The sequence below is a fragment of the Propithecus coquereli genome, unplaced genomic scaffold (genome assembly GCF_000956105.1).
Source record: "Propithecus coquereli isolate 6110/MARCELLA unplaced genomic scaffold, Pcoq_1.0 Scaffold181, whole genome shotgun sequence".
Taxonomy (NCBI): Eukaryota; Metazoa; Chordata; class Mammalia; order Primates; family Indriidae; genus Propithecus; species Propithecus coquereli.
This window is the reverse complement of record NW_012142857.1, coordinates 3,920,492-3,948,160: the sequence shown is the minus strand read 5'-3', so window position 1 is coordinate 3,948,160 and position 27,669 is coordinate 3,920,492. Positions and strand designations below refer to the sequence as shown.

The following is a 27,669-nucleotide window of genomic DNA, read 5'->3' as shown; positions in this document are numbered from 1 at the left end:
TTTTTTTTTTTTTTTTTTTTTTTTTGCCAACTCTTTTTTAACTTTTTAACCTTGTATTTCTTATTCAACATTTGTGATCTGGAGACTTCAAAGGGGAAGACTTCCCAGGTGTGAGGAAATGACTGAGCCCATCCTGGCTCAGCAGCGGACCAGCCAGGCTTCTTGGGTGAGGGGTGGGGATGGGGACGTTCTCATTCTATGGGAATATTTTCACTGTAATGTATGATTTTCTGGAGACCCAAAGTCTCAGAGCAAGTGGATTAGATGTGGTGATCAGAGTGGGAGTGGTCAGAGAGGGGTGGGAGTTGAGGGGCGAGGTAGTTACTCTATACGCTAGTTACGCTATATGGTAGTTACGCTAAAAGGTGAACTATTCTCCCTGGAGGTTAGGAAAGGAGTCCAGTCCTTGGCCGGGGGCAAATGTTGGCAGAGGGAAGGTAGGCTCCTGTCCCCCAAGATTTGCACCAAACATCCAGGGGAGGGCTGGACTCCTGGGCTGCACTCCATGGGGGCACTTGTGACGCACCGTCACGCAACGACCCCATGACTGTGGCCTGGCACTGGATCCTGCCCAGACAGCTGTGCAGCCCAGACTCCTCCCCATGACTTATCCCTGAGTGCAGGACCCAGCCCACACTGGATTCCTTACTGGCCCCTACTTCACAGTAACATTTTGCTGGGAGTTGGTCTTACCACTGAAGCCAGAACCCCCTCAAAAGCAGGTCATTTGTAGACCCTCACACAGCATAAAGCCCAGGCCTGGCACGTGGTGAGTGATCAATAACAATTGGTAATCGACTGATATTCTACAAGTAAACCACTCATGACAAATGAGTTTCCATCTCACATCCTAATTGCCCCCTTTTTGGAAAGGGCTCCCGGAACCAAACAGCTGTCGGCTTCTGCAGTGGGCAGGAGAGGAAATTATAGCAGAGGAGAGACTGGGCTCAAGTATAAATAGGAAAAGGAAATGCTTGGACTTTCTCAGTGCAATAAAAGTTCTATATAATAACATTATACGTAACTGTGCAATTAAGCCTGGAAATTGCAAGCTTCCAGTTTGTTCTTTCCCAGCCAAATGCTAGGCGGTTCTCGTGGTAGATGGCGTTTGCTTCGTAGAAAAGTGCAAGTTCTGAGGCGAATCTGAGGTTTCACTTCCTTTGGAAAACACAGGCAGGGGCAGGATCCTTGGGGCCATCCGGCTGGGCCTTGTCTCCAGATTGAGGTGGATGACAGCAGGGAGGCAGCAGTGTTTGTCGAGGGCCGAGGCATGACCAGGACATCTTACACCTGTGATGAGTACTTGGCTGCAACCCTGTTGTCTTTCCTCCCACAGCTGCCACCCCCACCGGAGCCCCACCCCTGCCGATCCCACACAGAGGTCTGGGGCAAGAGAAGGGCAGGGGAGTGGCTTCATGGGTGGGAAGATACAATCTAACTGGTTTCCAGCCGCCCTTCCCTCCCTACTCCAGGACTGCCTGTGCTGACACCTTCCTCGAATGAGCTTCTTCTCCCATCCAGAACCTTCCCTGACTTCCTTCCTGTGGGCTCTTAAACAGTTCAAATGCACGTGAGGTGCCTCATCTCCCTGCCTTATCATCCTGCCCATACCCAAGACCCCCGCCATGGTGGGCTGCAGCCATCCCTGCTCTCCACCCCGCTTGCTTGTCTTTGAACTCACTGAACTTCCACCTTTGACCCCAGCACCCCAAACTACCTGGTATTCCTGTTTCTGCACCTGCCGTGCTCGCTCAGCCTCTGTGCCTTCCTTAGCACACGCTGTTCCCTTTGCCGGAATGTTCTCCTTCCCCTGCCCCACACCCCAGGCTGCCTGGGGCCTCACTTCCTTGGCAGAGTGTCCTACCTGAGCCTGGCAGAGCCCCTGCTCTCTGACGCAAAGTGCGCTAGTTTAGGTCTTGTATGTACTTGTCTCCTGCTCTTCCATGAGTTCTTAAGGCCAGGAACTCCGTCCCTGTCTTCCCTTTTCTCCAGCCCTTAGCACCATGGGTAAATGCAGCTGTGAGGGAGCTCTGCAGACTGCTTGGGAAATCTGGAGCCCACCTGCTTGGGTTCAAGTCCCAGCTCGACCTACTTTCCCATTTGAAAAATGGAGTGATAATACGACAGAAGCCACCTCATGGGGTTTTTGAGAGGATGAAATGAGATACTCCATGTCAAATATTTAGGACAGGGACTGGTACCAAATGGGCACTGAGTAGGTCTTAGTTACCAGTTTGATTCTGTCTCCTCTATGTTGTATCTCTGCCAGACAGACCCGAAGTCAGCAGTGTGGTAGGGTCAGTTGTGTCCCTGTCTGTTCCCTGCCCCACACACAGGCCCTCTGGGGGTGTTGGTGATGAATCTGTGCATGTTCTGGAGAAGCACCACCCCCAGCTCCCTGCCTACCTCAGCCACTGTTGCAGTGACGGGAAGACAAACCCAGAGCCACCCCCTCGCCTCCGCTCTGGGGCAGGTGGGAGCATATCAAGCATCATTCACCTGTAGAGTTGCCATCACTCTACCCATTACCCCACCTTGACCTTCAACATTCATCTTCTGAAAGCCTCACTTCCCTGTGTTACCTGGCAGGGTCCCTGAGAGACCTAAGGTAAAGGTGGAAGGAGGGCAAAGTCAAGGTCACAGGAAACCCGCAGTCCAGCGCAGCAGCCCCAAGACATCCCAAGTTGAGCTGGGTATGACCTTGGAATCCAGGGTGCCAGAATATTCAAGTAGATTACTGTGTGGGCAACATGGGACCCTGACAGCCTCCTAGTCTCACATAAAAGAAGAAACTGAGGCTCGAAGCGGGGCTTGGCCGGTCCAAGGTCACACCATTCATCAGTTGCAGAGCAGAGCTGGGATTTGAATTATGACCCCACCCCAAGGTTTGGCTCCTCTCTGCTACCTGCACCCCTGGGCACTTCCCAGACTTTGCGCCTCATGCTCTCCGCCTTTCTCTACTCCAGCTGTGACCCCGCGCTTGGCATCACTCTCCTTTCTGCCCAGCGTAGAACCCCCAGGCCCAGCAGCAATGGACTGGGCTTCCGGAACCCTGACTGCAGCAGCGGGGGCCCGCGGCAGGCAGAGGTGGCATGCAGGGCCGCGCATTCAGAGGCCAGCCAGCTGTACAGCTGCCTCAGTGCCTTCTAGAACAAATGTGAAAAGATCCCCGGGAAGGGTTGAAATATGGTACTGCTGAACCCAGGCGTCCACACGCAACCCCTTAAATACCTAGCGAAATCTAAGCCATTCCCACTCCTCTGCGCCACACAGCCCTCTGGGCAGCAGTGCTAGAATGAATAGCTGTCCTCAGTGGGCTGAGGCGAGTCCCACCCAGCCCCACCTTCCAGGGTGGGAAACCAGCTGGGGGACACCTCCTGGAAAGGCCGCCAGAGGCAGCTGGGATTCTGCAACGCAGTAACGCGTGGCCTGGTGCTGTTTATGGGAGACAAGTGATTTATTTTATTATCTAAATTTTCGGTGGTTTAATAAGGTTTAATAAGCCTCCCAAGGAGTTTTCTGGCTCAGGAAATCGCCTGTAATAAACACAAGTAGTAAATCCTTTATTTTGAACATAAAGAAAGAGGTGTGCAATTTTTCTTAAAAGAAAACAAGTCTTCTCCCCTTGTCCCCCCTCACCCTCTAATAAATTAAAGGATGAAAAAATAATTAAGGAACAGCAGCCCGAAGGGCACCGTTTTCTTTGCCTGCCCCAGCCTCCCGTGGGCAGTGCACCGGCCGTGCAGGGGCACCCCTCCCCGTGGGTGTCCCTGCCTCAATCGGGACAGAGCCCTCACTCTGTGCCAAGGCTGAGCAGCCCCTGAGAGAGCCCACTTCCTGTGTCTCACGTAGAAAAAGCGATGGCCCCAGGGAAGATGTGAGCGCTCCAACCCATCCCACCCCTTGCTTTGTGGCCTTAACCTCACTTTACTTTAGTTTCCTGTCTATAAAATGGCCTTGCCTGCCACCAAGGAGGTGAAATTGCTTTGAAAGGTAGAAGGTTCCGAGCCACCCCTTGGGTGAGGGGATGGGAGCAGCGGCCCAGCCCAGCCACTTCAGGTTCGCCCAGATCAGCAGGTGGTTCCTCCAGGGGCGACTAAAGAGCTCTGAGCTCGTGTACCCCCACACCCATCCCCGAAGCCCAGATATGACTCTGCCCCTCCCTCAGGCTACCCTCTTAGGTCCCCTTCAAGCCTGTCCTTGGTGTATGTTTTATCCCTGCTGAGAATGTAGGGGGCGAGAAGCCCACCCTGGCTGTTGCTCCTGCTCTAAACTCCGACAGTGACCTCAGACCCTGTTCTGATAAAAACCAAACCAGTGGAGGAGCCGGAGGGAGGGTGGAGGAAGCTGCAGTCAACAGGGTACCGGTGCTATGGTGGGCAGAGCCCGGCCACCGAGCCAGGAAGTCTGGGGCTCCGTCACTTGGGTAGTTCTGTGGCCTTGGGCAAATGAGCTCACCAGTAGGAGCTTGGGCTTCTCATCAGCACAGTGGAAAAACAATCCCTTCTGTACACAGGGTTGCAGGAAACCTACGGAGAAAACTGCACGGGGAGAAGCTTCTCTGCACGTAAAGCTCAGCAGGCACGTGGCATTGTTAACCCAGGGGCCTCAGCAGGGAGTGGGGAAGCAGGAGGAAAAAACTCAGGCCTCCAGATGTGGGGCCGACAGCTGGGATGAGAGCTCAGAAGCGCCTGCTTCCTGGGCCTGGCCTCTGCAGGGCCCTGGCCCGCCCTGTCCTGGGGGCAGGGGGTGGGGCTCGGCATGGAGGGGAAAGAGGAAGGGGGGGCACAACTGTGTGAGGTGGGGAGGGCCTGGGCCCAGCTGTAGAGGAACATCTGGATGGCCATCGCCTTTGGCAGAGGAAGAAAGCTCAGAGCGATTTGCACAGAAGCCCTGAGGGCCTGAGTCGGCCTCGCTGGGCCAGGGACTGCGGGCTCCAGGCCCATCCTGGCAGGGCGGCAGAGCAGGTGAGGTCGGCTTCACCCAGTGTGGGTGCTCTGCCTGGGGTACTCGCAGTGGGCGGGGTACAGGCTGGAAGTTGAAGTGGCCCTGCCCAGCCTCCCAGCCCACATGTCTGGCCCCAGCCTCTGGGGCAGCTGAGGCCCAGGGGCATCCCAGGGCCAAGGGGTGTGGCCGCCTTGCTTGGGGAAAATGCCAAGACTGGGTGGGGCGCGCCCAGCAGAGATCTGGGACTGGCCAGCTGCTGGGGCCAGTTCTCCCACCCTTTATCCTGCCCGACGCGCCACCCCTTGTGGGTTTCAGTGCTGCAGACCACAGGGAGTCAAGACCTGCTCAAAGGACACAGGTAGCCACTGCCCAACTTCATTCCCAGGTCTGGAGAGGAAATCCACGTCCTCTGTCTGTCGCCCCTGTGTGCACATCGCCACCCCCACCCCCACCCTCACCACAGCCACTAATTCTACCAGGTGGCTTTGAAGCTCCAGGCCTGGGCAGGGGAGGAGGTAGAGGCTGGAGATGGGTGGGGCTGGCGCCGGGGCAGTGGGAGTCTGCCGGCTGGGGCCAGCCTGCCCTGGGGATTTGGCAGATGGAACCACTATCCTGAGCCCCAGACTTGCTGAGCTGAGCAGGATTCAGGGAGGCGCTGGACTTGTGGATCATAGCAATAGACTTGTCCCAAAAATCACACCACCAAGGCAGCCATGGAGAACAAGAAAGCTACCGGACTCAAGCAGACATCCAGTCTGCCCTGGAGGGTATTTGGGGGAGGTACTTAAATAGCACCAATCTCTGCAAAACTGTGCGGAAGGCACATTGGTTCCTGGTATGGTTCCATCCCCACCACGACACCCGTTAGGGGTCTGGGTCCTTTCGGGACTTCACAATTGCTAACACTGTTGAGCACGTAGTACACATCAGGAGGCACTTTATATGCATTACTCATTTGATCCTCCTAGCAGCTCTGCGAGGTAGACACTATTGTCATGCCCATTGTACAGCTGAGAAAACTGAGCTCAAGGAGGGAAATTATCAAAACCCAGAGGTTGTTAGTGGTGGAGCCAGGATGTAAACCCAGGCTGTCTGGGAGCAGAGCCCTCACCCCCAACCTCCTCATGGACTCCAGGCACAGGGCTGGCTGAGAACAGCTTCTGTGAGATCCCACTCAGGGAATCCAGGTCACACATATTTTCAGAAGGGGTTCTGGAAATCCAAAGCCTTCCAGATCCAAACAATGTGGGGCACGTTCTTCCTGCCCCTCTGTTCTTTATCTTTCACAGCTCAGAAAAGGCTACCGCTCCTGGAAGCCTTCCCTGACCCCCAGCCCAAGGGGTGCCTTTCCCTCCATACCTCTCATTCACACTCAGTACTGAGTCCGCGACACCTTACTTAGCTACCTGGCAAGCGTGGGTCTCCGCTCCGTGGTGCTCATCCCTCCAGCCTGGCTCTGATCAAACCCCTAGACTAAGAAGCAAGCTTCAGGGAGAGGGGTTCAAATCCCCCTGCCCTGGAGTTGGACTCCTACGGGGCGGCATCGTGAAAGGGAACAAATACGAGCTCTGGTACCAAATGCAGCTGGGTTCAAATCCTGGCTCAGACATTTGCTAGATGCGTGGCAATGGACGAGTCACCTGCCTTCCCTATTCCTGTCTTTTTATCTCTAAATTGGAGGTGCTGATAAAAATACACACCTTTCAGAGTAGTGTTGGTTGAGGAAGGATTAGAGGTTTGATAACTGACCCGTGGCAGGCACTGGATAAATGGTAGCTAGTGTAGGTTATTATTGTAAAGGCCAGCTGGCCCCTCGCTGGGGAGAGAGGCGGGCACACCCTCTCTCTGAGAGTGTAGACGCTCTCCTTTCACAGTTGAGTTAGCCAAGGCCCAGAGATGGGAAGTGCTGCCTTTGTCAGATAGGGTTGCTTGGACCTGAGTTCTAGAACCTTCCACTGAGGGCAGAGGCCCAGGGGATGTCCTCTGGAAAGGTGACCACCCCTAAGACGATTTCAGCCCCCCTGCGTTCTTCCCCTTTAACCTCTTTCTTCCGTTTCTGAGCTCCTCTTCTCCTCTTTCCTTCTTTCCTCTTTATTTTTGATCTACGTATTTCTTTCTGTCCACTTCCTACTGGAGGTTTATATTTTGCATCAAGCTTCTACTAGCTGTTGAGAGTGTTTTGTTTTGTTTTCATGTGTGTATGTTTAATTTTTTTCCATGGTGTGTTATTCTTAGAGATAGAACTGTCCCAGCTTGGGTGACGGGAGGGCCGTGAGGCGGGGCGTGAGGGGCATGGCTCCCCCTCTGGGATATTGCCGTCTGCTGGCCCACCAGGGCATGGGAATCTCAGGGTCACCAGGGCAGCTCTCAGCGTGCGGGGTGGGGGCACTTCTTCCCAAAAAGACAATGAAGCAACAAGTGACAGCCCCTGCCTCCTGACACAGCTCAGCCGTCCCACCCCCACCCATCCCTACCCCTGAGGTGAGTCTCCCACCTGGAAAAACAACCCCAAACTACCACGGTTTCATCCTTTCCCCAGGAACGGAACAAAAGCCACAAACCAAGACCCAGTGAGACGTCACTGCTGGGCAGACCAGCCTTCAAGTCCAGGGTCACGGGGCCTGTTGCCCCCTCCCCGTGGCCAGACCCACTTTGTCCTTCTAGCTCTCATGGTCATGACGGGTGTTATCAGATTTCTCGTGACCATCCAATCACGTGATGAGGAAGCAGAGGCCCAGAGAGGTGGAGGGGCCTCCCAAGGTCACACAGCTATGGTTTCCTGATTCTGCGTCACAAGTAGACATTGCTCCCGAAGCACAGGAGGTGGGACATTTAGCGTAGGACAGCCACTCTCCATTCCGCTTGGCCACAGTTACCACAGTGAGACACTGCTCACCAGCACGTGGTCCAGCGGGTTCCAGCTCCTCTATTTAAGAAGGCAAAGAAAAGCTTAAGGAATGGTGGAAATTTTCCCCGAAAAGCATTTTAAACCATTTTCATCTTTAAAGGAATAAGCCCTTAGCAAGCAAGAAATTGGCTCTCCATAAAGAACTAATTTCCTGAGGTTTTACTGACTTTGGCTTCTTATTTAACAGTCAAAGGGTCATTTAATTTACAAACGGTCTTTTCAGATGACAAGGCCCCTCTGAAGGTCAAGAGTCTGCTACCTACAAGGTGTCTTTATGGGAATTAGAAAAAGGTGTCACTTCCTCAATACATTTACTTCCATCTATCAAAACATTGTTGTAACTTGCAGATTTTGTTAGACTGACACATTTAATTGCCATCTGCCAGAAAATTGGCATGATAAATATCACAAATCTATAAAGTCTATGAAATAGATAGTGTCCCTAAATTAGCAATCTATTGCAGGGTAACAACACGAAAACTTTGAGGCTTACAATAAAAGTAAGCATTTATTGTTTCACAGTTTCTGTGGATCAGGAATGTGGGAGAGGCTTACCTGAGCAGTTCTGGTTCAGCGTCTTTTGTGAGGTTGCAGTCAAGATGTCAGGCAGGGCTGCTGTCATCTGAAGGCCCGAATAGGGCTGGAGGATCCACTCTCAAGAGGGCTCACTCACATGACTAGCAAGTTGGTGTTGGCTTTTGGCAGGAGGCCTCAGTCCCCTGGATCAGGGACCTCACCCTAGGGCTGCTTGAGCATCCTCACAACATGGCAACTAGTTTCCCCCAGAACGTGTGATCTAAGAGAAAGCAAGGCAGAAACCTAGCCTCAGAGGTCACATAGCTTCACTTCCACAGATCTTATCCATTGTGGTCAGCCCTACTTATGTGGGAGGGGACCACACAAAGCCATGAAATCTTGTCACCAAGAGGCAAGAATCACTGAGGGCCATCTTTGAATCTGCTGCCACAGCCCCCTTAAATGTAGCGCCATTGTATAGTGAACAACCTGCACAACTGTATTATATCATCACTGCTAAGAATAGCCCTTGCCATAGACCTTCATCAACTTTGTGTCAGGCCTGTGCTAAGCATTTAATGATAGTATCTGCCCTCAAGCAGCTTACAATCTAGCAGAGACGCCGAGACACACATACATGTAATTACAGTCAAATAAATGCCAGGGATCAGGAAGTGTTCGGGAGACTGAAGGAAGGAGAGACTCAGTATCTGAACAGAGGGATGGGGAAAGGGTTCTCTGGACCTTGAAGGGTGGGTGAGATATGGACCCCTCAGAAGTACAAGGAGCTCCGCGTGAGCAAAGGCACGGAGGCTGAGGGGAGGTGTATGTTTGGGGATTGGAGAGGTGGGGGTGCAGGGGTACATTTGGGACACATTGGAAGGGAGTGTTGTGGCTGCTCACCCCATCCAGGTGGCCGCCCACTCACAGCTGTGCTCAGAAAGTGGGATAGGAAAGGCTGATTGAGTCTCAGCTCCATTGTCTCTTCTCCCCTTCTCTTTTCCCCCGGCAGAGCTTTGCCAAAACCACCATCACCAAGCGGGCCACCAAGGGGGCCACTTCCACTTCCACCCTGGGGACAGAAGTTCCCTCCTCCCCTCCCCCATGCTTTACGCTCTCAGGTAGACAGGTGACAGATAGAGATGGGGGAGGTTGACGGGTTGACTAGGTTGTTTCCTGTCATTTCCTTTTTTAAAATTAAACTTTTTATTTTGAGATAATTACCGATTCATATGCCGTTGTAAGAGATGATGCAAAGACATCCCATGTGCCCTTACTCGGTTTCCTCCAATGGTAACATCTTGCAAAACCATAGCACGGTATCAACCAGGACATTGGCATTGATGCAGTCCACATCCAGAACATTCCCAGCACCACAAGGACCCCTCCTGTTGCCCTTTTATAGCCTCACCCACTTCCCTCCCACTCCCGGCCCCTCCTCAGTCCCTGACAACCACTCATCTGTTCTCCATTTCTGTAACTTTGTCACTAAGAATGTTGCATAAATGGAATCAGATAGTATATAACCCACTGCGATTGGCTTTTTTCACGCAGCATGATTCCCAAGAGATTCATCCAGGTTGGTGCTAGCATCAAGAGTTCGTTCCTTTTGATTGCTGAGTCGTAGTCCACGCTACAGATGTGCGCAGCGTGCTGAACCATCCGCCCATTGAAGGATGTGTGGGTGGCTTCCGGTTATTGACTATTATGCATAAGGCGGCCATGGCCATTTGTGTACAGGTTTTTGTGTGGACTTACGTTTTCGTTTCTCTGGGGTAAATGCTCAAGAACACAATTGCTGCGTCATATGGTAATTGCACATTTAGTTTATGAAGAAACTGCCAAATCTTTTTCCAGAGCGGCTGTGCCATTGTACATTCTCACCAGCAACGCATGAGTGATCCGTTTCTCCACATCCTCACCAGCATTTGGTGTCGTCACTGTTTTTGTGTTTTAGCCATTCTAATAGGTATGTAATGAGATCTCATTATAGTTTTAATTTGCAATTCCCTAATGGCTAATGATGTTGAACATCTTTTCAGATAAGATGGTTTCTTTGCCATCTGTGTATTCTCTTTGATGACCCTTGCTAGATTTTTATCAGTCGTTATGTCCCCTGAAGCTCTATTAGATCAGAGCCTTCTTGCTTTGTTCTCTGAGTCTCCAGAGTCCAGTACAGTGCCTGGCACAGGGAGAATACCCAATAATATTTAGGGAATGAATGCATAGACTGCAGGGTGTCTGGACCTTTGAAAGATGAGAAGGTGGAAACACAAGGCCTCAGCTCTGGGAAACCCCCTTGAGCACCTGGCCAGGTGGGTGTGCTTAGGGCGGGCCCAGGCTGCTCCACGACAAAGGAGAAGGCAAGGGGGGGAGGAGCAGCCCTCACCCTGCGTGGACAGGTGCTAGGTGCTGGACTCACAGCACACTTCCTGGGCCTGGCACTCCTCACTCCTCCCCTCCCGCTGCCTCTGCCCACAACCAGAAGATAAATGTGTGAGGACCCCCACAGCTCTGCCCACTGGGGTGCAGGGCTTTTGGGTTTTGTTTTGCTTTTTGTTTTCTCCCTACTTTAACTGTATCACAGTAAGAGTGAGGCCTTTGCTAGGATTTATCCACGGGCCACATTCAAGCTTTGCCATAAGGAGAAGGGCCCCACATACTCTGGCATATACCGAGGTCTCTCCGGGTCCAGTATGTTCACGTGGGTAGTGAGTTGTGCTTCCTGAAAGGAAGGGATGCCAGTTGTACTCTGTTCTGTCCCACTCTCTCCTGGTGGCTACCACTGGCCACCCTTCACATATAACATATATAATGATAAGTTGTCTGAGAAGAGGCTTCTCCCCACAGGGGTTTATATTTTCATGAGGGTAACAGAATATAGACACGATAAATTAACTAACAGTGCACTTGGATTTGTACTGAATTTAAATGTTTATTTATAGGTGAAACAGCTCACATACATGCATATATAGGAAGTTAGTATTTTAAATAAACATCAAGAGTTGCAAATGAAAGGAAACTTCATCAACTAAGATGAACCAAGGAGTAAGGTCAGTAGGCAAAACATATGCCACAAGGGCCCTATTCACGGGCTGAAAGTGGGCCGCAAAATTAGTTTTGAGCTTCCTAGTAGCCAGTGCAATGTGTGAGTCTGTGACAGAGTCAGAGGATCTGTGAAACGAGCCACAGCATTTTCTCAGCAGAAGCACCGAGTGGTCCTTGACCCGCAGCCATTGTGAGAGTAAGCGGTGAGGACCGTCCCTGTAGCGTAGGGAAAAGTTGGGTTTCCTGTGGCTGTCCATCGTGGTATTCTGCAACTGCACATCAGGCTAAGTGGAATTCAGTGATCTCAAGCCTGCAAGAAGCCCCTACAGCCTTTGCTAAGTAGCTGACACCAGCTGGCCATGAGGAGCCTAACTCCAGGAGTATTAGGGGTCCGGGGAAGGGAGCCCTGTGGGCCAGTGGAAAGCCCCAGCTTGTGAGCTGGGCTGCGAATTGCAGGTGAGATCAGGCAAAGCTGAGAGTTAGGAGGACTGGCCTCATAGTGCTGGGAAGCCCTCGCGCCAAGGGGCCATGTTCACTAACCAGTCTCCCCCTCTGTGTGTCTCCGCAGGGCTCTGGCTGAGAACATGGCCAATGGCATTGACGAGCTCATCGGCATTCCCTTCCCCAACCACAGCAGCGAGGTCCTGTGCAGCCTCAACGAGCAGCGGCACGATGGCCTGCTCTGCGACGTACTGCTGGTGGTGCAGGAGCAGGAGTACCGGACCCACCGCTCCGTCCTGGCCGCCTGCAGCAAGTACTTCAAGAAGCTCTTCACGGCCGGCACCCTAGCCAGCCAGCCCTACGTCTATGAGATCGACTTTGTCCAGCCCGAGGCTCTGGCCGCCATCCTGGAGTTCGCCTACACCTCCACGCTCACCATCACCGCCAGCAACGTCAAGCACATCCTCAACGCCGCCCGGATGCTGGAGATCCAGTGCATCGTGAACGTGTGTCTGGAGATCATGGAGCCTGGGGGGGACGGGGGGGAGGAGGACGACAAGGAGGACGATGATGACGACGAAGATGACGATGACGAGGAGGACGAGGAGGAGGAAGAGGAGGAGGAAGAGGAGGATGACGATGATGACACGGAGGATTTTGCTGACCAGGAAAACCTGCCCGACCCCCAGGACATCAACTGCCACCAAAGCCCTTCCAAGACGGACCATCTCACGGAGAAGGCCTATTCAGACACACCCAGGGACTTCCCTGATCCCTTCCAGGACGGCAGTCCTGGCCATCTGGGCGTGATCCGGGACTTCTCCATTGAATCTCTGCTGAGGGAGAACCTGTACCCCAAAACCAACATCCCCGACAGGAGACCCTCCTTGTCTCCGTTCGCCCCGGACTTCTTCCCACACCTCTGGCCAGGGGACTTCGGTGCCTTCGCCCAGCTGCCCGAGCAGCCCATGGACAGTGGGCCACTGGATCTGGTCATCAAAAACCGGAAGATCAAGGAGGAGGAGAAGGAGGAGCTGCCCCCACCCCCGCCGCCGCCCTTCCCTAGCGACTTCTTCAAGGACATGTTCCCTGACCTCCCCGGGGGGCCTCTGGGCCCCATCAAGGCGGAGAACGACTATGGTGCCTATCTCAACTTCCTGAGTGCCACCCACCTGGGGGGCCTCTTCCCACCCTGGCCGCTGGTGGAGGAGCGAAAGCTGAAGCCCAAGGCCTCTCAGCAGTGCCCCATCTGCCACAAAGTCATCATGGGGGCCGGGAAGCTGCCGCGGCACATGAGGACCCACACCGGGGAGAAGCCATACATGTGCAACATCTGCGAGGTCCGCTTCACCAGGTGCGCATCCGCAGCCCCTGGGTGGGGGCAGGGGTGCCGGGCACGGGGCCAGAGGCCGTGGGCTGCCAGCAGAGAGGGACACGGAGGGCTGGGGATGGAGAGAGAGACCCAGCTGGATCCCAAACACATGTCAAGGTCATTGGTAGACAGGATTAGGCATCACCTCGTGCAGTGACTTTCAGACTCTTTTGGGGGTTAAAGTATTTCTCAAATACAATATTAGGCGGCAGCCCAAGACATAAAACAGGCCAGAGCAAAGCTGTTCTGGTTTGGAAGGAAGTGAGGGGCCTTAGCACCTTGCATGTTTGGCTCCCTCTCTCCTTCCCCGCCCTAAATCAGGGAACCCCGTCTGAGGCTGCCCAGTGCAGGGCCGCCCCTTCATGTTATCTGGAGAAGCAGTGGCTGCCCTTTCTTACGCATGTTCTGCCTGCCAAGGCCTGTCCGGAGTGATTACGTGTACTGTCACCCCAGCCAGGCCCTGGGAAGATGGGAGGATGCTACTGCCTCCATTTACAATCCACCTCCATTGGCTGGCTGGCCGCGTGTAAGCACGGCTGGAAAACGGCAGGCAGGGACTTGAATCCCAGGCCACGTGTGACAGCAAGGTCTGTGGCCAGGAGACTGCACAGACTCCTGTCGGCTCTTTCAATGATTTTTGGGTCAGACCGAAGGGATGGGCCTCTCTTTATGTTCTCCCTTTCGCCTTTCCTTGTTAGGGAGAGGAATCACTTTATGCTGTTATAAAATTTGAAGTTTGAAATCAATACATTATTAACCTTCCATCTTTCATAGACTCCATCCCACTCAGCAAATGTATGTTAGGTGCCTTCTCTGCACAGCAACTTTTGCAGTCAAACCTGACTGTTGGGATGATGTGGAGTCAGATCTGTCCCCAGCCAGGGGACATTTTTGGAAAATAGGGTCTGTTGGTGCCATTTGTGGTCCCTGGTGCAAGGCTGATCCTCTCAGCCGTGTCCACCGCGGGGAGAGTTCCGGTGAGTGGCTCGGTCATCTCAGTGTGTCGCATGTGCACTGTGCCTGGCAATACCTGCCCCGTGACCTTGACCTATGAGATGAGGTCCCTCCCCAACACTGCCCCTGCCCCCCTCAAAGAACCTACCTTGAGAGACCCACGCTTATTCTAGTGGCCTGGCTGGCGCCCCACACCCTCGTGGAGATGTGTGGTTGGGAATCGCTGGAGGCTCATGCTTTTGGTTTTCCTCAGTGGGCCCAAAGCTTTGCACTGAGGATGGAGTGAAATGTTTTGAATCAGGCTGGATATCAAATCAGGGACTGTGCTTTTCCAGAGGCCAAAAGCAAGATGAGTCCTGTAATGCAGTGAGACCTGCTCTCTTGGGTGGCTTGGAAACTCTATTTGAAGTTGTCAGAGAAGGGTTTCAGAAATATGTTCGTGACAGTGACATTGCCGAAATAGCTCTGCAGGCTCCTCAGCTTTGAAGGACGACACTGATGGCTTTCAGGGTGGCTGCTTCTGTGAGGGAAACCCCAAACAGAATCTGTCCCAGATGCTTCCGGGGGTAGTTGGGGAGAATCTTCCAGGCAGAGGGGCAGGCCTGCACACCCGGAATGTGTCCCCTTCCCCCTAGCTGCTGACCACCCTAGCCTCCCACAGTGCTGGCCTTGGGGAGCTCTGCTCCTGTTACCCCACAGAGCAGCTGGACCCAAAGTCCCCAAGCTTCACCTCCCTCCAGGACAGCCAGCCAGCCTGATGCCACCTGGGTGGTGCTGCCCTGCCCACCTTGGCCCCCAGGGCTGGCTGGAGCACCTGAGCAGAGCCTGACAAAAGCACAGGGAGGACAGAGAGAGCCAAATGCACACACCGTTTATGTGTCTTTGGTGGGCCTGGCTCCAGCTCCCACTCCAGCACCCTGGGGATGACTTCAAAGACACGAGAAGCTCTTCACAGGCCGGAGCCAGGCCAGCCAGCCTGGAATCAGCCTGGAGCACCCTCTGCTGCCAGTACGGGCTCCACCTCCCATACCTGTCCCCTTAACAGATGGCTGACCCTGGGAGCACCTCTCCCTCCAGGGGAGCCCTGAGCTGGTGACTTCAGTGGGATGCACGTCTCTGGGCACCAGTACCGCACAGTGAGCCCACCCGGCACCCCAAGTCCCCATCTCCCTTCCTTCCCCACCCCCTGCCCCTGGGACTTTGCCAGGCACAGCCTTCCGTGAGGCCCACACCAGGTCTGGCCAGTCTGTGGGCCCTGTCTTCCTCGTTCAGTCACTGCAGACAGACTTCTTGCCCTCTGGACACAGGAACATCCTCCAGGAGTAGGCCTCCTGGTGTGGGCAGCGATGCTGTGCTGCATAGGAGGGTGACATTCCAGAATCTTCCCTCCCAGCACATTCCTGGTGGTCACTTGGGGTGGCCTCTGTGTCTGCAGTCCCCCCTCCAGGCCAGATCAGCAGTGGGGCAGGCGAGGCCATCCAGCCATCTGCTCTGCCCTCCCCCGTTCCTCCTGCTGGCAGAATGACAGCCATCTGGCCCCAGGCCTGTCTCCGGCCAAGCAGCTGCATTCCAGCCCCATCAGCACCTCCCCTGGCTCGGTTCCCACCCGGCTCTGACCCTCCTGAAAAAGATCAGACAAGCCTTGGGTCCCCTTCTTCCCAGGAGGGGTGTAGGAGGTTGCTCAGGCCTGTCTCCCTTCAGGGACTTTATTGCTCAGAGCAATAAGGGGTTGTCTGTGTCAGACACTCCCCACTCCCCTCCCCACACATTCTTCAGAGCCACTGGCCCTTTGCTTCCCACCCCCTCCCCAGAGCTGCCCTGCAAGGATTCTTTTCTGTGCTTGAAGAGCCCGGAGCCTGGCCTGTCCTGGCTGGGGTTTTCTTGTAATTCTCTCTGCAGCCAAGGCCACTAGCAGCCTTTCCATGGGGACCTTCTTTTTGGCGGAATTCCCCCAACCACAATCCATACCCTTCCTCCCACCTGGAGGCTGTTTGGCAGCCACTTAAAGCAGCGGTGTCTGCTTCCTTGACCTAGAACTCCCAGGCTCCCTTACAAGGCCACGCCACTTCCTGAGACTGGGGCCCCACAGTGTCCGTCTCGCTGCTCCCCCCAGAGGCAGAGAGGGACCCCGGCCACACTGCCCTCGAGCCCTCCTGTTGGACACTGTTTCCCCTTCTGGAGTCTGAGTCTCTCTGTATTCGCAGCTGAGCTTTTGCCCTCTGGCCGCCCTCGTCTCCTCCCTCCCTGATGCTGGGGACAGTTCAGGGTCCTGCGGGGTGCTGGAGGGGTCCGCCCTTCCCCTGAATGGGGGCCCTTTTGGCCAGGCTCTGAGTTATAGCCACCCAGATGCCACCTTCCGGAGTGTCCACACCCCATGGGGACTCCGATCCTAATGACTTCAGCCACAGCCAAGGCGGAGGGGTGTGGGATTCCTTCCAACGGACCCCCTCTACCCTAAGGCCCTGCCTGCTGCTGTCGTGCTGTGGTCTCTGAGAGGAGGGACAGAGGCCTCCCCACACTGCTATCCTCTGCTCCTTGGCGTCAGGAACCTCTCCTCTGAGTCAGCTCTAGATTTCGGCCAGTCCAACTAGTTGTTCCACCACTGACCTGTTCCAGTTATGAAATGCCCCCAGGCAGGGCCTGAAGACTTCAGCCGGCCCCGTGCTGTCCCCTCCTAGCTCGAGTCACCCCATAATCACTTGGGCTCTGAGCCCCTCTGCCTCTGTCTGTGTTTACACTCCCTTGGCTTAGCTCAAGGGCACTGTTTTCCTCCTGTGCTGGCCACAGAGAGACACCTCCTGTCCCTTTCAGGTCTGACGGGAGGAGAGGAGCAGTTCCAGGACATAGGGCAGAGGCAGTGTGGACCAAGGTTACCGCAGGCCCTGTTCATCAGGGCCCCTTTACCTCCTGTCCCCAGAGAGCTTGGGAGCCAGGGCCAAAGGAAAGGACTGTAGGGTTCTGCCCCGGTGACACCTAGGACAGGCCTTGAGGAACAGGGACCATGTGATCCAGGGGAGATCAGAAGGCATTTGTCCTCATGCAGAGGGACACTGCCGTGCACACAGACATCACAGGTGGCCCCCTGCACACCTCGTTGCCCCAAGTGCAGCCATCACTGCCTACCGGGGCTGGGCCTGGGCCCTGTGAAGGCCTCCACGTCTCCCTCCTCTTAACTCCCACCACGTGGGTCTTGCCTCCTGCTGCTCTGGGCCCTTCCACCCTTCCACCGGGAGCTCCTAGAAAGCACGGCTGGCCAGACTCCCTCCTGCAGCCCCTGCTCTAGCTGCAGCCTGGCTCTGAGGCCTGCCCAGCCATGTCTGATGGGGTAAGTATTGAGGGTGAGAAACGGCAAGACGAGAAGAGACTGGCCCCAAAGACAACAGATGGGGGACGTGCCATCCTGGGAAGGGCTGGACAACCTCTGCGCCCTGAGAAGTGTCTCTCTGACAAGCTGTGCTTTCACCAGCCCCTGCCGAGTCCCTCTCGAACTCCCAAAGGCGACAACTTTTCATGCCCCACCCTCCTCCAGTGACAGCTGTCTGCTCTCCAGACAGGGTCAGGAGCCCGCCTTTTGCTTCCCCTCTATTTTCTTTCAGTCCTCCCACTCAGGACGGCTCTGGGAACCTTGTTAAGATAATGTAACGTCGTTAGCAGTGGTAGCAGGAGGAGTTTGTCTCAGACCTTCACGTTACAAGAAGTGTGGGTGGGCGCTGCTGGGAAGGCCTTATCCTGATTGGGGGCCGTCCTGGAGGCCGAGGCCACGGCCCTCTCTGATTCAGGGAATGAGCTCATGGGGACTCGCACATCTTTCCCGAGCATGGGCTTTCCGAGCTGGGAGAGCGAACGTAGATCCAGGCTTGCGTGCATGTGACCTTGGCTGGGCCCCCCATGCAGGGAAATGGAACGAGATGGCAGACGAGGGGACCAGGCCCAGAGAGGAGCATGTCGGATTTGGAGTTGGGGCTCTGAAATTGCCCCACTGGTCTGTCAGCGAACGCACGATGAGCACGCTCTGTACCTACGTTCAGCGTCGTGCACGTGCAGAGTATGAAAGAGCGTCTGGCAGGTTCTCACCAAAGCAGGCACTGGTGCCACCCATGGCGCATGCTGAGTGAGGGCTGGCGGAAGCGTGCCACGTGGTGAATGTCACTGAATAAATGAATGGAGGGCTCACCAGCTCTCAGTGGATTGCTGCTTTTTGGAAAGATTGGGGGGCCCAGGTTCAGGGCCCGGTCCTGTGTCTGACACGCTGTGTGACCTTGCCCAAGTCTCCTCCCCTCTCTGGGTCTCAGTTTCCCATGTGTAACTTGAGGGGGTTGTAGCGGGTGTTCCCTAAGGTTGCTCCCAGTTATATGACAACATCGGTATATTGCTCAAGATCAGTGAAGCTATGAACACATGACTGTATCTCTCTTTGCCTCCATTTCCTCACGAGAATGAGGGTAACACCGACTCCGTAGGCCTCGGTGAGACGAGGCTTAACTGCCTGGCCCACAGCTAACGCCTGGTCCATGCTGAGGATCAGAATCGGGAGGGATGTCCGTGAGTCTGGGTTCCTTTTCTCATCAGCTGGGGATCGCTGCTTCCCTGCTCATGAATGTGCCGTATCGTCTTGCTGTCTACGCTCCTGACGAGGCAGGGCTCTAGGAGCTGGGCGTGGGAGTGGCTCTGCATGCATGAGGGGCAACTAAGGGAAATGGCCCTTGTCCTGGAAGTACAAGGAAGGCGGCCCTTGCAAAGGTGGCCCCTGAACAAGCGCTCCCATCCACCAGGAGCACCTGTATAGTCCAAGCAGGGGCCACAGACAATGCAGATGTAGCTCTCGGCCTGTTGGGAGGGCAGTGCTGCCACACATGGGGCCACTGGGGGCAGGCGAAGGTGCTGCCGACACACCATCTTCTGTTGCCCCTCCTTGTGCCGCAGGTGACCTGCCTCAAGGGGTGGGGTTCTGGAACGTCAGGGCCCTGGGTCACAGCACGAGGCTGCGGTGGGCAGGGTTTGTGGAAGACCTCCTTTGAGTTTGATCTCGAAGGATGAGGGGGATGGGATTTGAGCAGAAGACATTTTTGGCGGGGCAGTTTGCAAGGGAGAAATGGGAGATAAAAGAGGCAGGCGTGGGGGGGCAGTAGGGCCAGGAAGGAAGGGGCACCCTGGCTCTGGGCTTGGCCTCCTGGGAGGGCCCCAAGGATGGAGCATCGGTGTCCAAACACTAGAGACACGCACAGAAGGGGAAGTAGCCAGGGCTTACTGGGCATTCACCCTACAACGTGGCAGTTCTGTGCTGGGCGCCTGGCCGTCCAGTGCATGCCGGGGGGCGTTCAGAGATGCAAAGTGGGCCCAAGCGTGGCCTGCGAAGGGACTGGCGTGATCCATGTGGGGCAGGCAGGAGGCTGGCAGAGTCAAGGAGGGAGCTTGTAAACAAGCCTCGAAAGTCATGCTCAGGGGTAAGTGAGCATGTGGCCACTAGACAGAGAGCCTCAGGAGACTTTAAGTGGGACCCCAGACCTCCATTCCTGAAGGGACGTAACTAAGATACAGGCTGGAACATATTCCACCCAAACTCATGCTGTTTCCACACGCAGACTAAATTTGGGAAGAAGCAAGTGTACAGAGCTGTCACAAGTGAAGCCAACCAGCGGAACAGACTCCAGAAAGAGATTCGGCAACAGCCCACCACCCAGATGCAAACACTCAGGGAGCACCAGGGGTCAACATGGTGCAGCCCAGCACCCATTTTAGAGATCCGGAAACTGTGGCCCAGGGCAGTGAAGGGACCTGGTCCAGTTCTTGGAGCATGCCTGGCACCAGGCCCAGCTCCACCAGCGCACATGTCATAACAGCCATATGTCTTTCGTTACTTGAAAAGGAGGCCGTGTGGCCCTAGAACGTCATTCCCTCTCTGGTCCTTGTGTTCCTTATCTTGAACATGGGAAAACTGGTTTAGATCAGTGTTTTCAAGGTCCTAATGGTGCAGGTTGCTGGGCCCCTGACTCGGACTATGAATCAGAATGTGGTCAAGTACTGCCAGTCAACTAGATGATCCTAAAGTTTTTTCCAGGACTAGCTTATCATGAGCTTTGCCCGCCCTCCCCGCCGCTTGCCCCTGCTCCCATGAAGAGCCCTGCCCAGGGCCGAGTTCCTCGCATTGGCATGCCCAGTCTTCTGACCACAGAGGCAGAAAGTTGGCTACAAGTGCCCTCCTTTGATCGTTCTGGTCTGCACTTTTTGAGACAGCCCTTATAGGTCGCAGGCATGGGAGTCTTTGACGTGAAAATGCACCCTTTCTCATCCCCAGAACAGCTTGCGAGCAAATCACGCCCAGGTAGCCAGCCAGGCATCCTCTGCCCCTCACTGGCTGGTCACCTCTGGGAAGCTCTTGACTTCTGGGGGCCTCCTTTCTTCATCTGTCCAAGTGAGGAAATCACATCAAGTGTGTTGACGCTCACCCAAGCCCATCAACCCTGGACAATGGGAATTAATGTCCGGCCCTGGGTTCGGCTCTGCACAGAGAGTTTAAGTAAGTTGCCTAAGGTCACCAGCAAGTTGCTGGTGGGTTTGCAGCTGGAGCAGGGCCTCCCAGACTCCCGGAGGGGGCCTACCCCTGCACCATACCTTGCTTCTGAATGGTGACCTTCCAGGGCCACTGAAATAGTGTATTCCCCTGCCCGTGGCAAGTGCTCAATTCGAAGGACATTGTAGACATCTTCTCAGCACTTATGCTCTTGAGCCGATTGCCACTGAAATGAGATTTATTTTAGATGCCCTAATGAAAAGTTTGGGAGAAGTTGTGGATATTTATAGTAGGCTCTTGGCATTTGAAGACTAACCATTTGCATTGTCCGTTGTTTGAGAGTGACCCGACCCTAAGGGTCAATGCTACTAATTATGTGTAATAGTGACTTTTTAAAATTTCAGAATATTATTGGGGTACAAACGTTTTGGTTACATGAATTACTTTTGTACAGTTTGAGCCAGAGTTATAAGCGTGTCCATCACCCAGATAGTGTGCATTGTACCCGTTAGGTGTGAATTTCCCCATCCCCTCCTCTCTCTCCCATCTGCATGATTTCCATTGAATTTTACTATCATATGTACACACGACTGTTGATCATTTAGTTCCAATTTAATAGTGAGTACATGTGGTGTTTGTTGTTCCATTCCTGAAATACTTAGGGGGATGGTCTCTAGCTCCATCCAGGTTGTTACAAAATGTATTAGTTTACCATTTTTTTTATGGCTGAGTAGTACTCCATGGTATACATATACCACATTTTATTATCCACTCATGTATTGATGGGCACTTGGGTTGTTCCCACATCTTTGCGATTGTGAATTGTGCTGCTATAAATATTCAAATGCAAATGTCTTTTTTTCCTTTGTGTAAATACCCAGTAGTGAGATTCCTGGATCAAATGGTAGGTCTACCTCAGTTCTTTGAGGTACCTCCATACTGCTTTCCATAGAGGCTGAACTAGTTTGCAGTCCCACCAACAGTGGATAAGTGTTCCTTTCTCTCTGCATCAGCACCAGCATCTGTTCTTTTGGGACTTTTTGATAAAAGCCATTCTCACTGGAGTTAGGTGATATCTCATTGTGGTTTTTATTTCCATTTCCCTGATAATTAGAGATGTTGAGCATTTTTTCATGTTTATTGGCCATTAGTTTATCTTCTTTTGAAAAACTTCTGTTCATGTCTTTTGCCCACTTTTTAATGAGGTTGTTTGATGTCTTCTTGCTGATTTGCTTGAGTTTGTTATAGATTCTGGTTATTAGCCCTTTATCAGATGCATAGCATGCAAATATTTTCTCCCATTCTGTAGGTTGTCTGTTTGCTCTATTGATTGTTTCCTTGGTGGCGTGGAAGCTTTTTAATTTAATCAGGTCCCACTTATTTATTTTTGTTGTTGCTGTGATTGCCTTTGGGGTCTTCTTCATAAATTCTTTTCCTAGGCCGACATCTATGAGAGTTTTTCCAACTTCTTCTTCTAGAATTCTTATAGTTTCATGCCTTAAATTTAAGTCTGTTATCCATCATGAATTAGTTTTTGTGAGAGGTGAGAGGTGTGGATCCTGTTTCAGTCTTCTACGTGTAGCTTTCCAATTTCCCAATTTATTAAATAGGGATTCTTTTCCCCAGTGTGTTTTTGTCTGCTTTGTCAAAGATCAGATGGCAATATGAGGATGGTTTTATATCTGGGTTCTCTGTTCTGATCCATTAGTCTATGTCTCTGTTCTTGTGCCAATACCATGCTGTTTTGGTTACTATAACCTTGTGGTATAGCTTGAAGTCTGATAAAGTGATGCCTCCCGGTTCGTTATCTTTGCTTAAGATTGCTTTGGCTATTTGGGGTCTTTTTTGGTTCCATATGAAGCACAGAATTATTTTTAATTAATATTATTTTAATTATTTAATTAATATTATTTTAAATTATTTTTTAAATTTTTTTGGAAAATCTACCTCCTAAGGTTGTGGTGAGGATTAAATAAGATAACATGTTTAAAGCCCTACCCAGCTGATGCTGAGCTAAGCCCTCTGCCAGGCCCTGGTGGGGCAGCCTCACTGACCACCTAGCATTTGTGTTTCCATCAGAGCCTGGACAAATCACTGTAGGGTTAGAGATGGCACTATGCATGCCCCCTTACGTTTTCACACAGGTCACAGTGCAGCGGGGAGAAGGAGGCCTTGGCTCCCAGGGTCCCAGCTCTGCCATTCCCTCTGGGTGATCTTGGCAAGTTCCCCTGTCTGGGCCTCAGTCTGTCCACCTGCAGAGTGAAGGATGTGCCTAAGCCATTGGTTCTCAACATGTGGTCCATGGACCATCCACAGCATCTGGCAACTTGTTAGAAATGCAAATTCTTTGCCCCCCTCCTGATACTCCAGACCTACTATATCAGAACCTCTGGAAATAGGGCCCAATGCTGTTTTATCAAGTCCTGACATTGGCTCTGATGCATGCTCAAGTTTGGGACCCACTAGCCTGGATGCTAAGGCCCTTTCCTGCTCAAAAATCCAATCCTCTGGGTGAAATCTGGGTTACAGACACCATGGCAGTGCTGGTGGGGAGTGGGTATCACAGCGGGGTACTGTGTAGCCTGGGGGTGGCTGGTAGGGGTGTAGAAGAGGCAGGAGCAGGGGGATGTGGCAGGGAGGAAGGTCTGGTTGAGGAGGAGCAGCCAATTTTGGGCAACAGCACCCCCTTTCCTCCTCCCTGTCCACCCACACCCCTCCATCTCTCCTTCCCAGGGTCCCTCCAGCCCTGCTGTGAGCATAGGTAGGAAGACTGGATCTGTCTTCTCTGATTCTCCTCCGCTGGTGCCAGCCAGTGTTCATGGAAATGTCCTTTTCTTTCCTGCCCCGCCCCTGGGGAACTGTTTTGAAAATGAGAGCCCGTGAGACCTCTAGTGGCCAGGGGATACCAGGAGCCCAGGACCTGCATCTGCTGTCCAGGTGTGATGGTTTAAGTCTGGCCATTTTTAGGGAGGACACCTGGGCTCCACATCTGCTCCGACCTCAAAGCCTGAAATTATATGCAGATGCTCCACCCAAACCACACCTGCGGGGAGGAGGCGGGAGCTAGACACAGAGCTTCCTGGCCTGCCTGGCCCCGCTGGAGAAGGCTGCAGAATGATCTTGAGAGTAATCCTTGCAGCCTGGCTGCCTGTACTTCAGCAGTGCATATTTCCCAGTGCTCAGTCTTTAGGAAAACAACCCCTGAGGTCAGTTTTCTTTTCAAGACCACCAGGAGGTGTGTTAACTCCAGCTCACACAAACCCAGATTCTCCCCAAGCCCTGGCCAATGGGAAGTGTTCTGTGAAATTTGGATTTAGTCAAGGGGCCGAACTTGGGGATCTGGAGGGCCACATGTGGCCTTGAGGCTGCAGGTTTCCCACCCCTGCTAGGTTCAGCTCTGCACAGAGAGGTTAAGTAAGTTGCCTAAGGCCACTCAGCAATTTAGTGGTGGGTCTGCAGCTGGAGCAGGGGCTCCCAGACCCCCGATAGGAGCCCCACCCTACAGCATACCTTACCTCTGGTAATACCACTTAAACCCTGAAAAGTACTGCCGTAGATTAGGCTGCATTCTTGTTGCACCTGGCTCTTTTGTAAACCCTGAAATAGTGCAGACAAAGAGGAGAGCCCAGGGCTTAGGATAAGAAACCACCACGCAGGAGACCTGAACAAGGTGTGCCCGGGTTTCTGTAGCCTCCCAGCTTAGTGCCAAGGACAGACAGATCTGAACAGCCCAGAGGCTGGGATGGGATCAGGGGCTTTGGGCAAAAGCACAAGGATGAACCCAGAAGGGAGACTGTTGTCTGGAGAGAGCGGGTGTGAGATAAAAATGCAATCCAGTATCAGAAAAGGTTGCTGCACCGTCAGAGAACTAAGGCCAGAATGCTGACTTCGGGAGAAGTATCTTCCCAGCAAGTTCATATTCCAGTATGTGAGATAAGCCCCTGATAAAGAGTGGGGCTCCGAGCTTGAGTGTGAAAAGAGGTTTGGGGGGGCAGGGGGAGGCCTTTCAGGACACTGCTCCTTCCCTATCTCTCTAATCCAGGTGAGTAGACATACCTGTTTGGGGTGGGACAACAGTTGAAGGGAGATCCTAGCACGAGCCCCATTTGCGGGGTTTGACTCCACGGCACCAGGGAGCCTCAGCAGGTTCTGGAGGAAAGGGGAGCGGAGGTTTAGGACTGACTCCCAGGCTCTGCATTGCAGGCAGGACAAGCTGAAGATCCACATGCGGAAGCACACGGGGGAGCGGCCCTACCTGTGCATTCACTGCAACGCCAAGTTCGTGCACAACTACGACCTCAAGAACCACATGCGCATCCACACGGGCGTGCGGCCCTACCAGTGCGAGTTCTGCTACAAGAGCTTCACGCGCTCCGACCACCTGCACCGCCACATCAAGCGCCAGAGCTGCCGCATGGCGCGGCCCCGGCGCGGCCGCAAGCCCGCCGCCTGGAGGGCCGCCAGCCTGCTCTTTGGGCCCGGCGGCCCGGCCCCGGAGAAGGCGGCCTTCGTGATGCCGCCCGCGCTGGGCGAGGTGGGCGGCCACCTGGGCGGCGCCACCGTGTGCCTCCCAGGCCCCAGCCCCGCCAAGCACTTCCTGGCGGCGCCCAAGGGCGCCCTGAGCCTGCAGGAGCTCGAGCGGCAGTTCGAGGAGACGCAGATGAAGCTGTTCGGGCGCGCCCAGCTGGAGGCCGAGAGGAACGCGGGGGGCCTCCTGGCCTTCGCGCTGGCCGAGAACGTGGCCGCGGCGCGGCCCTACTTCCCGCTGCCCGACCCGTGGGCCGCGGGCCTGGCCGGCCTCCCCGGGCTCGCCGGCCTCAACCACGTGGCCTCCATGTCTGAAGCCAACAACTAGGCTGGTCCTGGCCGACCCCAGCCCCCAGCCCTGTCTTCTCTTCCACCAGGCCCACTCTGCCCCACCTGGCGGGTCTGAACTTTTTGTTTTAAAAACACAAAGGGAAAATGAAAAATATATATATATCAGCAGCAAGGGCATTTTTTGGGCCTTCTCAGGCAGCTGCCTCCCTTTTTGCTGGTGTCTGAGACGGGCGTCTCCTCCCGAAGGGCCTGGAGCCCCGGGCCCCCCTCTCCCTGGCTGTCTCTCTGCCTCTCCCACAGAAACTTGCACGGGCCCAAGCCACCGAGGAGGGCCACACGCTGAGTCCCCAGGGAGCACTTTGGAGCTGTGTGGGCTATTGGGAGGCGGGTTGCTTAGCCTGGAGACCAACAGGCTGGAGCGGGGATGAGGGTGGGCCCTGCCAGCACTGCTCTGAGGGGACGTTTTCCAGTCCCCAGCAGTCCCAGAGTCCTTCAGAGAAATGCCCACCTGCCACGTAGACAGAAACACCCTATTGGCAGGGAGGCCTCCCAGAGACAGGAGCCTTCTAACGTTTTTTCCCTTACCCGTCCTGTGACCTTGGACAGATCAGCCCTCTGTACCTGGATGTCACCTTGCTATGAAGGCGGCTGGTAATTTAGGTTCGCTCTCCCCACCCACACACACATACCTGTCCTCCCAAAGAGAACCCTGGAGAGGATAGAGCTTTACACTCCCAAAGTCCCTGGTGACGCAGTTTATCTTCCCGGACTTAGTGTTATCACACTTAGTGTTATCACGTCCACCTCCAGCATATTAGCATAGGTGAGAAATGTGGCCAAACTAGACAGGAGTGATGGGAGGTCGGGGGCGTCATTGCTTGACCATAGCGCACAGGCAGCTCTGGGAACGCCACATGCTGCCTGCTTTCCGGGCAGGTCCCTGTTCACATCTGGACCCCATCTCCACACGCCCCCTCCAGGGCTGGACAGAGTCTCTTGGGACGCCTGGGGCCAACATCAAAGGGATGGGGGCCACCTCTTAACACCTGGCGCCTGCCTCTCTTCACCTGATTCCTGAAAACCGAAAAAAACGCCTGGCTTCCCAGAGTTTATGTTTGCTTTTCGAGTTGCGGGTTCCTCCAGGCCTTGGCATTGCTGGCAATTGCCCCCTCTGCTGCACTTGAAACCGCTCGGCTCCTTCCTCCCCACTCTGGGGATGAAGCAGGCGTCTGTGGCTCCCCGATTTTGACTTAAAGGGCTCAGTGTGGGGAGGTTCAAAGGGCTCTGTTAGGACTGACACACGTTCTCCTGGTTCTTGAGTTTGTAGCAGGTCGTGACAAGGAAGACAGCTCTGCTGGCCCGGTGCCTTCCTGACCTTCTCTCCCCTTCCCTCCCCTCCCCTTTCCTCCTCTTCCCTCCAGTGCTGAGCTTGCTTTGGCTTCTCAGCAGCCCAGAGAGGAGGAGAGTCCATCCGCAGAGAGGGCCCAGGGCTGGAGTCCCCAGTCCCTATACTGTGGGCACAAGAGACTTCAGCTCTTCCTGTCGCCTTGGCTTTTTCCTGAGCAAAAACACACAAAAAACAAAAAGGCCAGGGAAGAGCACAGACTCTGTCCCTCTCACAGCTCCCCAGGAGAGACCCTCCTGACACCAGCTGCCATTTCAGCTCTAGACACTCTGGTCCTTGGAAGTCCTCTGCCTGGGCAGCCACCTCTCAGATTCCCGTCTCCATTTCAGACACTTGCCTCTGGGACCCACCAGCCAACATGCCCGTGTCCCCCCCATCGGCCGAGGGATTGGGGCTCAACCAAACTTAAAAGGAAAAATGAACAAATTGGAATCCAGTGGTGTTGGGGCTTTTGTCTTTATTTTGTAAAGGTAATGACTTCTTATAAACTCAATTTTTCAGATGACTGGTTAGTTCTTTTTGTTTTTTCTTGCTGCAGTTTGGAGTTGTACATTGTAAAATATCCAAAGATGTTGAGTACTGTATGATCAAGAACTTGAAGCAAATGGGTTGCGGGGGGAGGAGTGGTTGTGTTTTTATTTTGTTTCTTTTTCTTTTTTCTTCTTTTTTTTCCTTTTTGACGTTTCGATTTCCCTGTCTGTCTGTGGGAGAACTTCGGAATTTTTTTCTATTTATAACTCTTTTTTTAT

The 27,669-nt window shown here is 53.8% G+C and overlaps 1 protein-coding gene across 2 annotated transcripts in view; it reads left to right on the top strand.

Moving 5' to 3' along the window:
- The window catches only part of ZBTB7C (zinc finger and BTB domain containing 7C), a 268,512-nt gene extending 242,882 nt beyond the window's left edge, over window positions 1–25,630 (top strand). For both annotated transcript variants that reach the window (XM_012642652.1, XM_012642653.1), the window contains 2 exons: window positions 11,988–13,214; window positions 24,901–25,630. In XM_012642652.1, coding sequence (XP_012498106.1) covers window positions 11,988–13,214; window positions 24,901–25,552 — 1,879 coding nt within the window. In that variant the 3' untranslated portion in view covers window positions 25,553–25,630. The remainder of the gene's footprint in view (window positions 1–11,987; window positions 13,215–24,900) is intronic.
- Window positions 25,631–27,669: the final 2,039 nt, after the last annotated feature.